Source organism: Eulemur rufifrons, chromosome 19 (genome assembly GCF_041146395.1).
Source record: "Eulemur rufifrons isolate Redbay chromosome 19, OSU_ERuf_1, whole genome shotgun sequence".
NCBI lineage: Eukaryota > Metazoa > Chordata > Mammalia > Primates > Lemuridae > Eulemur > Eulemur rufifrons.
Window position 1 is genome coordinate 56645215 of NC_091001.1, and position 13263 is coordinate 56658477.

The window sequence follows — 13263 nt, forward strand, 5'->3', positions numbered from 1 at the left end:
TTGGAATTGAAAATGAGTGAAATTAATTTAGAAGAACAGTCATTTACTCTAAATGAAAAGTCATGCTTCACAGAATGGTGGGCAGAGGCACCATTTTCACTGCATAGCTTAAATCAATGTCTTTGAGCACAATTGTCTTAAAATCACTATTAACTTCTTGGTGTAGCTGCTGCTGCTCCTTTGGCAGATTCGTGTCTTTTGATTTTCATATGTCCAGTGATAACACTTTGGCCCCATGGAAGGTAAACATCTAAACTTACATTGTGCAAGTTACACATTCACATCAATTTTGGGGAAAAGCAGAAATCCAATACTTACTTTTTCATTAAACATGTGCTTCTGTTTACTTATAACTTACGGCTGTCAAAAGATTTTTTTAACGAAGAAGTTACCATCAAAAAATAAATAAATAGTTGTGAGTTTACACTATACAATGAAAAGCAGAATCACTGTAGCCAGGGTGCCCAAATAATCTCTATACTGTCTACAACCAGATTACTCAGGCTCTATCCTGTTCATATTACTGATAATTTTCCAGGCTTCCCACTGACCCTGCCACCCTGTGGTCTGGTGGCCTGGGACATTTCAAGGCTGCAGGCACAGGACACAGCACAACCTACTGGTATCTCAGGTGACTGGCAGGGGAGGCAGCATTGCATAATAGCCCCACCACTACCTGAGTCTGAGTACATTTCCTCTGATGAGTGATTGTCCTGCCTGGTGTACTTGAGTGGGAGATATTATCAGGGCTGGGATTAGAGTGAGGCAAGTGCGCCCTAGCTTTGGGTGCAAAATTTAAGGGGGCACAAAAAAAATCAGCAATCAAGATAAATAATAATTTAATGCAGTCTTTTAAAATATCATAATTAATGTAAAAATATCTATGATGAGCAAAATATAAAGATTTTAAATAAAGGCAGGATCCAATTCTGTACTTGGACAACCCTGCCTATGAGTACCTTACTCGTGTCACCCTAATTCTGGCCCACAGATCCTGCCTTTATGGGTTGAATAAAGGAGATCTGTGAGAGAAGAGAGGCTACCTTGAGTGAGGAGGAGGTAGGAACATGCCATTCTCTGAACCCCCTCCTAGCCTGCCCTTTTGTCCCTTTAAGTTGCCTGCTACTGAGACAAGTCAAGCAAAAAACATGTTTTTGGTCATCCGGAAGACATGCCCATCACTGGGAGGGAGGGAATTTCAGAGAATTAGGGGAACTCTAAATATACCTTCATGTGACTGCAGCAGTTTGTATATAGCCTGGCAGGCCCAATGAAATGGATGCGTTGGCCCCATAAGAAAAGCATCTTTCTTTTAAAGATTTCTCAAAATGTTTTGTTTTGTTTTATTTTATCATTTTTAATTGACACATTAATTGTACATATTTATGGGGTACAGTGATTTTTGAAACTTGTATCCAATGTGTAATGATCAAATCAGTGTAAATAGCATATCTGTCACCTCAAACATCTATCATTTCTTTGGGTTGGGAACATTCAAAATCCTCTCAACAAAAATTTATTGTATATTTTCAAATAGCTAGAAGAAATGGGTCTTTTTTTTTTTTTTTTCTTTGAGACACAGTCTTGGTTTGTTACCTGGGCTCAAACTCTTGGGCTCAAGCAATCCTCCTGCCTCAGACTCCCAAGTAGCTGGGACCACAGGCAAGTACCACCACACCTGGCTAATTTTTTTTTTTCCATTTTTAGTCGCCCGGCTAATTTTTTCTGTTTTTATTTTATTTTTCTATTTTTAGTAGAGACAGGTTCTCTCCCCTGCTCAGGCTGGTCTCGAACTTCTGACCTCAAACAATCCTCCTGCCTCAGCCTCTCAGAGTGCTACAGTTAGCACTCAGGAGTTCATTGTGGAAACAATACTCATATCGAGAATCTCTGAGTAGAGCCGCCAGTTTGTAGCTGCTGAATGAAGATGGAGTTCTTTGAGCCAAAGTCAGCTGGCACATCCAGGCAAACTATTAGCGGTTATGTAAAGTCCTTTGTTAAGTTTCCCAGAAGATAAAGAGATAAATGAGCACAACCCCTGCACGCAGGAATCTTGTCCTCCAGTGCTAGGGTGGAATAAGGTTACAAATTATTCTGCTGTAAGTGGGAATGTGAGGGTTGTATAAGAGAGCACAGGCAACAGAAATATGGAAGGGTATGCAACAGAATGTGGATATGATTATCTCCATGGGATTTTTAAACAATCAAAAAAGTTTTCCCAAAGGAGATGGTGTTTGACCCACATTTAAAGGATGGATAAAATTTTTACAAATGGTAGTGGGATAGGAAGTAGGATCTAAGGAAGCACAGTGGACTTGCAGGGTCTGGGATCACCTGCTCTCATTGGCTCCTACAGCAGGCACTTTGTTCCCTCACAACCTGGGGACTCTACATCTGAATCTTCTTTAAACCACGTGGGTCCTTCTTTGATCACATAGGGTGGGCAGGACAGCTCGACTAACAGTCAGCTGTGTCACTTCCTTCGCTTCACCCTAAATTGCCATAGGCTTTTTGTTCCGTCTGTCTTTGTGTCTATTTCTCATGGTCTTGCTGGCAGTGCCCTTACTGTCAGCTGGAACATTTTGAAGTGAGTTCACTGGCTATGCTGTGAGTCTGCACCAAACTTGGAGATGGAAACCTTGTGCTTTCTAGAAGTGTGAGCAATATAGCAGTGAGGATGCAAGGGGCTCTGCCACTAATAAAAATGCTTTAGAGCTGTGTGAACTTTTTGTCATCTCTGTAGGCTGCTCAAAGGCCTCTTTGGCCATAGCTCTGTGAACTTGAGCTTAGTTGAATAGATAAGGTTGCTGGACAAGTGATCTGGTTAAATGAAGCCCCTGGATTTTCATGATAGAAGAAATGTCACTGGAGAAAATCCCAACTGATGAAATGTTAGTGGTCTTACGTAGAAAGAGTATATGCTCCCCAGGATGGAGGGAGGATGGAGGGAGAATAGATGGAGCTTCTTGTTCAGAGGAAGAGCCAGACAGTGATACCATATGCAAAGACTGAATCCTGTGCAGTTCTCAACATATGGTCAATGCAGAAGTTAGTCAACAAATACTTACTGAGAATTTATTTAAGGGTCTGATGTCGAGAGACAGGAAATTCTGAAGACCCAGGTCCAGTGAGGTCACTCCTGCAGGATGATCCTGGATGTCTGTATGACAGAAAACACTTTAGTCTCACATAACAGTCTCACATGCGTTCAGACTGGGAGAAATAAGGTATAATATGTATGTCTTTCTCCTGCTGCATTAATTTTCATTCAAAAAACATTTATGGAGCCGCTGCTATGTGCCAAGAAATTGGCATGTTCATTTATTCAACTAAACTTTTATTGAGTATTTACTACACCCTAGGCACTGAGGCAGGCCAGGGATCTGTAGAGGATGAAGAGAGAAGAGATACATGTGCAAATAGAAAAATTAAGTGAAATGTGATCAGCACAAGGTGAGAGATCTTCCCAGTGGTAAAGGTAGGACACCTAACCCAGCTGCAAGGACACAGTGACTAGACCAAGTTGTGAAAAGAAACAGGAAGGATCAAAGAGGAAAAACACCCTGGACTGGTCAACCACTGTGCTCCCATGAGAGACAGGTAAGACCAGATTCTGGGTCACGGGGGCAGCTGCCAGGGACTGCCTTGCTGACTGCTTGTGGGCTGTAAGATTTATCTACCCAGCTAGCTTCCGGCTGTCGAAGGCAAAGAGTGTTTCTGAAGATTACACCATGCTCTCCTGTGGTTCTAATTCCTCCTGCTCTGCACTTCCCATACACTAGACCAGGGGACAGAAAACTATAGCTCAGGTGCCAAATCCAGCCCACCTCCTACTTTTGTAAATAAAGTTTTATTGGCATACAGCCATGCCCAATAGTTTCCTTACTGTCCAGGGCTGTTTTCACACTACAAAGGCAGAGTTGGTAGTCACAACAGAAACTATATGGGCCACAAAGCTTAAAATATTTAAAATCTGATTTTTACACAAAAGTTTGCCAACCCTTGAACTAGACATTAGCAGCCATCCTCTCAGCTGTCACCACCCCTGATCATTTGAACTCAGGAAGATGTGGTTCCTTAAAGGAGACTCGTAACATCACACGAGTGAGTGGGGCTAAGGGAAGGCAGGGCCTGGAACTGGAGGGGAAAGACCGTGGAAGAAGGCCCGGTAGGCCACATCTCCTGGTGGAGGAAAGACATTCTCTCTGTCCAGTGATTCTGGGCTGGTATAAGAAGAAGTTATGAAGATACTGCTGCTAATCAGAAGATGAGAATTCTTTTGCACAATAAGATTCTTTTACTCTACCTAAAAAAGAATATACAGCAGAGAGTTCTTTTTATAAAGCATAATCATGCAAGAGGAAGACTATACCTCAGGTTTTGCAGCTGGGAGGGCACATACAATTCAAATCAGAGCTGATGGCCCTCCGTGGGGCTGGAACACCCTGAAGTGGAGAACGGAATCCACATCCCACACAGCCCCCGGAGCCCTGTCCCTGGCAGCCTGATGATTAATGCGTAAACCGGAAAAACGTTTGTTTCATTGACTGCCTTAGAGTCCTGTGAGCACAGTGCAGTCAATAAATATTTATTGAATGTATTTTCCTAGGGCTTGCAGCATTTGCTCAGTGACATCTTATAACTAAATAAGCAAGAATTGTTCGGGGTGCTTCCAAATAAATACATAAATGTATGCTAATGGGATCCAAGCTAGGAATCGGGAGTAGGAAAGAAAATATTCATCCATCTGTACAAGTTACCCTAATGGATACTAGCTTTGGGGTAAATAAGAAAGAAACATGTTAAACAAGCCCCAGAAGTGAGGACTGCAAGACAGAAAGAAGAAAGGGAGGGACGGAGGGACGGAGGAAAGAAAGAAGGGAAGGAAAAAGGGGGCAGGCAGAGAAGGAGGGAGCAAAGAAGACAAATACCTTTGTTTTTAACAAATGAAAATATATACATTTTTTTAAGCCAATCTTTTTACTGTCTCTGGTTGTATGTGGGTAATACTTTCATTTGTCACTAAAATGGCTCCTACACTCAAGGAACAGCAGAGAGTTAACTGAAACAGGTTCCCAAATTGCAATTTTTGCAATAAAGATAAAATATGGCTTTCTGGCACCCATTTGCAGCTACAGTGCCAATATGCTGGTGCAATCCCCCTTAACCCCAGTCACACTAGATTCTGAATGGTGTATCACCAATTTGGGCATGGGGATTGGTGTTAGGGTTCATTTACTTAAGATTGGGTATTTATCCTGAGTTAGAAACAAATTAAAATCTTGCATTTGAAATAAAATTAAAAGAGGGCAATGCAATTACCACATTCTCCCCTGTGCAACGTCCTCAGGCTCCCTCGAAGCCTGAGGATGCGCAGCCGCCAGTGAAGGTTGGCGCGTGTGCAGTGCTGGAGGTTGCTGGAGGTGAGATAAGGCATCTTCATGGCTACATGTCCAGCTTTGTCGGGGAAAAAAATTTTGCCATATTTCCCCTTTGTCGGGAAATAATCCAATAAGCCATCCTACAATTTGAATGCAAATACTCAAAGAGATTCTAGCCATGACCATCCAGGCCCAGCCCTCCACCGAGTTGGAAAGAAAGTAAAGCTAATGGTTGCACAGGCCCCGCTCCAGCAGCTCTGATTCTGGGTTTTCCCCACCCACCCCCACCCCCAACTGGAGAGGAAACCAAGGCTCCATCACTGTCAGGCAGCAAAAGAGACACAGGTCCAGGAGGGACATCAAGATTTCTCAGGGTTCTTTGCAGGAGACTGTTCCAGAGAGGTCACGTCATCTGGCCTATGGTGTGCTGGGCCTTCCTTGGCAGTAGCTGTGGCCCTTTGGGGTAGTCTAAGGAGGACAGATAAGGCTTGATTTGCAACATTTTTGGGTTTTGGGGGGGTTCATTTTTTGTTTTTGTGGGTTTTTTGCTCAATTTCCTGAGGATGGATGATTTGCCACATTTGAGAGTTGGTTTTGTTTGCCCTTTTGACACAGCATTTGTGTGATGGGATTTGTAGCCCAAAGATTTATACTACTCACCCCCACCATAATATCTTTTCTAAGTCTCTTCCTAATCCCACTTTCTTCTGACTTTATGACCACCTACCCACTTGCCAAAGGAGGCAGAAGGAAAGTTTCTGAGGGTTTTCTTCCTGGGAGTTATCATGACTTCTGAGTATATGTAAAAGCTGACCTGAAGCATCCTCCTAATAGCCAGACTCTATACACGAAACACCTGCAGTGGCCTTGCTATTACAGACCAGAGGAGCAAAGCCTAGGGCTCCAGCATGAAAATGCAGAGAAAGGTGCGTGCTTCCTGCCCTTGGAGCAAGATGCTCAGCAGGCTCTCCCCAAATCCAGCCCAACGCACCTCTATAAGCCCCTCCAATAGACCACCTGCCATCCCAAGACTTAATTACCTCTGCAGCTTCCCTAAGGCTGCAAGGCGTTGATCAGATTACCATGTGCGGTCACTTACCCTACTGTCATGTTTTGTGGCTGCTTATTGATGTGCCTCTTCTCCCTGGAGAAATCAGAAGCTTGTAGCCCAGAAGGAAATGCTGCGCCTTATGTGCGGCAGGTGCCCAGTGGGAATTTGCTGAGCGTGTAGTGAATAAAATTGCTTTACTTGTGACCCTGGCCCCAGTTCTGCTCAGAGATCCTGGGAGTCCAAAGAATACAGTAAATGAATGATGTGGAATTATGTAGAGACAGCTGACAGTTGTGCTGCTATTCGTCTGCACGTTTCTGAAGTCTCCACTGACCATTCTGTACCACAGAAGCCAGAAATACCTGCATGTCAGAGAATCAAATATGTGATTCTGTGGTTTTGTTAGATAATATTTAAATCCCAAAGGCTGTAGGAGACATCATTCCTACTCTGAAAAAGATGCATATTTTAAGGGATAGATCTATAAACTCTGCAAGAAGTATGCATAGGGAAATGCCTTTTAAACTGGAAGAAGCAGAATTGATGTGCTTATAACAGATATGAAATGCTGATTGAAATATTTATTATCCTTCAAATCTCTGTGACATTTCAGAGGCGGTGCACAAATTCAAACATGTGGACACACTCATTCAGATGACACCATTTAGTGCCAGATCCCAGGTGGGAGGGGAGGAAGAATGGCTCCAGGCTCCAAGTTGTCATTCACTGTGCTTTTGCCTTCCTGCAACGAGGTGTCGCCTACCCTGGCCTTTTATGTGTTTTAATGTGTCTGCCTCAGCAGTTGGAGACTGTCTTTCTCCTCATGAAGCATGTGTAGTTAGCCACACACTGACTGCTAGATGCTCAAAGAGTTGATAAAGATTTCTCCAGCAGAGGTGGCTCTGTTGCACAATGGATAGCGCATTGGACTTCTAAAAAAAAAAAAAAAAGATTTCTCCAGGAGCTGTTGTTTTTTGCTGGCTTCGGGCCACTGCTTTCTCACACAGACACATTCATTTCCCCTCAAATTGTATGGATGAATGTAGAATTGCTAACCTTTTATTGTCACGCATGGACTTGAACAACTACTAAGTTTCTATTACCCTTATTCCACAATCCCAAAAAGATAAAAGGTAATCTTTATATTGAATACATTTACAACATGGTCCTTATTTTTCTAATTTCACCATGTGCTCCTGACCTGTGTTTGGCCATCATGTCCCCAGCATGTGCATTTCAATGATGGAAATGTCTCTCCTGGAATGTTGCTAGATGGGTTCTGAAACTGTGAAAAATCTAGCTGACTTTTCCTATGAATTTTAGCATTATACATCATAAGTCATAAAGCTTAAGGATGGAATATAGAAAAATAATTGGGAAATAGTTGTCATCAGAGGATTTCTAGGAATCAGAGGATTTCCAGGAATTTTTCATTGATAGGAAAAACACGTAATTACTGATGTAGATTTTGGTGACCAAAGCAAAACTTTGTCCTTTCATCTCTGTTCCAGGTACATGGCCATCATCCATCCCCTCCAGCCCCGGCTGTCAGCCACAGCCACAAAAGTGGTCATCTGTGTCATCTGGGTCCTGGCTCTCCTGCTGGCCTTCCCCCAGGGCTACTACTCAACCACAGAGACCATGCCCAGCAGGGTCGTGTGCATGATCGAATGGCCGGAGCATCCCAACAAGATTTACGAGAAAGTGTGAGTACAGATGACTCCCTGCTCTGCTCTGAAGCTACTGTGGTGCAGGGTGCCTTCCCTGCCCCTTCTTGTTCATTCTTTCTTTCCATATTCTTTTTTTAGCTAGGATTTAGCGCATATCTGTAAGCATTTCTCACATCCACCCTGATATCAGGCTGATAAATCCATAGTTATCAGGGGACTATACTATACACTAGAGAATTTTTTTAGATGTAAGATTGAGACCCTGTTATATAGTAGACCCTTTGGTGCCTTGCCACATCCCTCGAGCCCTTTACCGGAGACATTCCCCTGCCAGTGTCTGCATTTCTTTGCCTGGGAACTTATTCCTAAACTACAGAATGCTATTCTGCCCTCCTGCACAGCATGCCAGAAGGTGGGGGGATTACCTCCCAGTCCCAGCAGCTCTCAACAATAACTGATGGTATTTGGCATACGAACACTCACCCCCTCAACCTTCAGGAGGGATGTCTCTGAGGTTCGTGTCTGCCACTGTGTCCAAGGTTTCCTCATGGGATTAAGCTCAGTCACCCCAATGGTAGCTGGCTGGATAATGCATTCTTTACTGGCCACCGTTCCTTTCCTGTCCCACTGCCTCCCTCCCCACTGGTGTTTCTTTCTTCTGCCAAATAAGGTACTTGCACTTGAAGATCTTGACATCTTGACATCTTCAAGTAAGTAAGTACCCAAATAAGGTATTTGCACTTGAAGATCTTGAGATAAAGATCTCAGGATCTGCCTCTGGGGAAGACGAAACCAAAACACCTACTTCCAGGATTTTATAGTTGGAGAAATAAGACATATGCCTATAAAAGTCATGGGAATTCAAGCCCAATGCATTGAGTGCTTATAAGTTGCAAATCCCTTGCAGGGCAGGCTTGTCTTCCAGGGCCTGGCTGATCACATTTAGGGTTTTTCAAAGTACCCTGGCAATTTTCCCCTTATCCTGGAGGCAGCATTGAAATGCTCATTCTTTGTGTTGTTTTGCTCAAGTGAGCAATGATGTGATATTTGTATAACCATTAATTTTCTGGACTCAGAGCACAGGATAACATGCATCCTTTTGAAAGCCCTCTATAGCTCTCCAATCTTGGGTTTTTTATGTGACTCATAAAAGAACACCGATGTTAGAACCAGAAGATCTGGGTTTTAATCACAAGATTGCCAGTTACTGGCCATGGGACCCTGAACAAGGATCACAGCTTCTCCTCGTTATTGAAATGAAAGATAATAAAGCACCGTTTGCTATAAACAATCGTGAGGATCAAAAGAGATAATGTTTTTTCACCTTGTGAGCTATTAAATGCCATACAAAGGTATGAACGAAACTCATCACCTAGCAGTATAGTTATGAGGCCTTTAAACTTATTAAATGTTAAAATGAGACACCCTAACTATCATTCCGCCAAGATTTGAGGGTTTTGATAGCCTGTTGCACACAGTTATACGGCTGCATCTGTTCCATAGAGCATGGAAATGCAGCTTGCCAGAAAGCAATACATAAAGCTCAGACGTTGCCTTCCAGACACAGACAGTGGGATTTAATCGATCAACCAGTGGGGGGATTAATGTTCAGCCTAGAAGGAGACATTGAAAATTATTCTTTCAAATGAAACTACAAGCCTGAGCAAGGTCTCAGCGGGAGAAAGAACACAGCTTTACAAGCTGTACAGGACCCGTGCACATGTTCAAGCCAGAAGCTTTCCTCAAAAGGGGGAAAAAAAACTACCTCTGAATTAAAGCTTGTTATGTAAACTGTTTCAGAAACTACCACCGACTACATGGGCTGTAGCTCAGTTCTTAGTTCTCATGATCTTTTCAAAGTCTCATCAGCTTTCTACAACTTTTGTTTCAAAATATTCACAGGTTTTTTTAATGTTACAACAAATTTAAAGTTTAACTTAGAAATGAAGATTGATTTTCCTACAGATATCTGGGGTCTTGTCCAAGACACTGTAATGTCTACAGTCTTACTTTTGTAACATTTTGGTGTTTTACACTTATTAATAACTAGAAAATCCCTTTGAGACTCAACACAATGTGTGGGATTCTCTTGTTTCCTTGCTTTGGGCGTTTAGGGTAGCTGCTACTGGATGCACAATTAGGTTTGCCATCATGGCTTATTTCATAGTTTTAACCTAAAAAAAAAATGAGTCTGGCTTAAGAGCATCTGATTTTGTCTATTCAAAATGTTTAACATGTTTATTGACACAATACTAAATCTAAAGAGTCTATGTTTGTCTTTCACATATTGACTGTGATGGAAACATAAGTCAAGTGCATAGCAAAGCTTTATTCAAAGTTGTTTTCTTTTTGTCTGTATCATTCATAATGCATTATGATATATTTTTAGGGACCGACCTTAAATTTTATCATGTCTAAACTAAATACTTAATTATATTCTCTTTTTTTAGAACTAATGATTGCCATTTCCGCAGTACACAATAATCCCAGATTTGAAACCAGATGGAACCTTTGTCTTCAGGCAGTATAATCATTAAGTCAAGAGTATGTGCTCTGGAGTTAGATAAGGGACCCACGCCCAGCCCACCACTCTGTAGTTGACTCACAATGGTCAAGCAATTTAAGGCTCTAAGCCTAATAAAGGGTCCCTGATTTAGGATGGTTCCACTTAGGATTTTTCGACTTTAGGATTGTGCAAAAGCAATACACGTTCGGTAAAAACGGTACTTTGAATACCCATACAACCATTGTGTTTTTCACTTTCAGTACAGTATTCAACAAATTACATGAGATATTTAATTCTTTATCATAAATAGGCTCTGTGTTAGATAAGTTTGACTAACGTAGGCTAATGTAAGCGTTCTGAGCACATTTAAGGTAGGTTAGGTGTATTAAATGCATTTTCGACTTACAGTATTTTCAATTTATGATGGGCTTATTGGGATATAGCCACATGGTAAGTTTGGGAGCATCTGTACATTCCACATAGAGGCATTAAGAGAATTGAGTAAAATAAGCCCCTTGAAGTGCTCAGCCTAGTGTCCTGCATGTGGTAAGGCTCTGGTGAATGTCACTACTGATGTTAGCATCATTCATTGATCCGGGTCCACTGGCAGCAGACAGTGTGATGGACAGACGCTTAGGCCCAATTTGTCTGATGGATAATTAGTGCCAACTAATTACATAAGACATTTTGTGAAAAATCTGAGATTGTCGCATATGCCTTCGGGTTACATGGTGAACCTCCAACCCTGATCATGCACCATCCAGACTATTAATAATGGATTAAATTAAGCACTATTAAACAAAGGCACTCCAGTAAAAGAACGGGCAAAAGTTTTGAACACGGACCTCACAAAAGAAGTCCAAATGGCCAATAAATATATGAGGAGGCACACAACTTCATTTGTCACTAGTGAAATGCAAATTAAAACTATAATGAGATCTTACTACACGCCCGTCGGATGAGCAAATGTTAAACAAGTCCGACAAAACTAAGTATTTTGAAATTTTGGTGAAGAAATGGAAAAATAAGAACCTTTGTCAACTGTTAAAAGAAGTATAAATTGCTAATCATATTAGAAATACTTTTGTCATATCTAGGAAAGAAGAAGCTATGCATGCCCTGTAACTCAGAAATATCACTTGGAGGTAATTATCCCCAAAATACTCATGCACATGTACACCTAAATATGTAAAACATAATGCTCAAATCAACATTGCTTTTAATGCCCCAAATAGAGATATTTCAAATGTCCATCATCAATAAAATAGATAAAAAATTTTAGTAAGCATGTGATGGAATACTATACAGCTAATAAAATAAATAAAATGTAGCTCCATGCAACTTGAATGGCTCTTATAGACAAAGTTCTAGAACAAGCAAAATGAAATTACATTTTCAGGAATGCATAAGTAGGTGGTAAAACTATAAATGCAAGCCAAGAAGCAGACACCATGAAAGTGAGGTTGTCACTTTCATGTTATCTCTCACAGGAGGGAAGGTGATGTGATCAAGAAGGGACACTTAAGAGTGCTTCTGAGGGGTTTGCATGGGTATATTTCTTGAGGTCAGTGGTTGTAGCATGAGTACTTAAAAATTACTCATAATCCAGGTAATTTGATTTATGTACTTTTTTCTAGAATGTGTTTCATATTTTTTAACTTTAAGCACTATGCAAAGGTTTTTGTTTTTACAAGCTCTCAAGAAACTGTTTTCTTTGGAATAATCCCAAAAATTCTTCCAGAAGAAATTATCTTCTGGGGTGTGGGGCTTTGCCCAGGGTGACATTATTCATAGCTGCCTACTCCTAAATAAGCAAAGTGTGCTTGGCCCCCACCCCATTTTGATGGTTCTTGACCACTTGCATTTTGCTTTGCTAACTCCTGTGCTTCAGGCCACCTGGAGTTTTCCCAACTGGTCTAAGGGAGTCTAAGCCAAATGCTTGTCCCTAAAGGGATGCAGCGAATGTTTAACCAGAGAGCAAGGCCTATACATACAGCCAGGGCCCTCACCCCTTGTTGCTGCTATGTTCATAGGCATGTGCCTCTGAACTACAAAAAGCTACAGATGCACTTGGTTCATCTTCCTGAAAGTCATTTAAAACTTTATTTTGCATTTAAAAATATGAATGTATTACAGAGAAAAATATTACAATGAAAACTGGTATGACTTCTTTCATAACCTGTATTCCCATCATTTACTAACACTTTGATGACTATCCTTCCAGTCTTTGATACCATCTCCAGGTAAATAACTGTTCTTAGTTTCCTCTGAAGTGTCTCATATGCATACAAGTCAACAATTATTTCCCTCTTCATAAGAGAAAACGTAGCTTATTATGCACACCATTCTGCACCCTGTTTTTTTAAACTTAACAGTATGTCTTAGAGAGATCTTTTGATATCAGTTCATAAAGAGCTTCTCTATTCTTTCTTCAGTATTCCAGTTTTTAAATGTACAATATTATTTAACCTGTCACGTATTGGTGGACTTTATATTGTCTTCAGCCTTTTGCTATTACAGAGTGCTGCCATGAATAACCTTGTACATAAATCATGCTAGGATATCTGTAGCATAAAATCTCAAAAATGGAACATCACATTTTAATTTTTATATTTGCCCTTCCTATGGGATTGTACCAATTTACATTCTCACCTG

The 13263-nt window shown here is 41.3% G+C and overlaps 1 protein-coding gene across 1 annotated transcript in view; it reads left to right on the forward strand.

Annotated features, from left to right (window-relative positions):
- The window catches only part of TACR1 (tachykinin receptor 1), a 141809-nt gene that overhangs the window by 62145 nt on the left and 66401 nt on the right, over positions 1-13263 (forward strand). The window contains exon 2 of the mRNA XM_069494820.1: positions 7944-8138. Coding sequence (XP_069350921.1) covers positions 7944-8138 — 195 coding nt within the window. The remainder of the gene's footprint in view (positions 1-7943; positions 8139-13263) is intronic.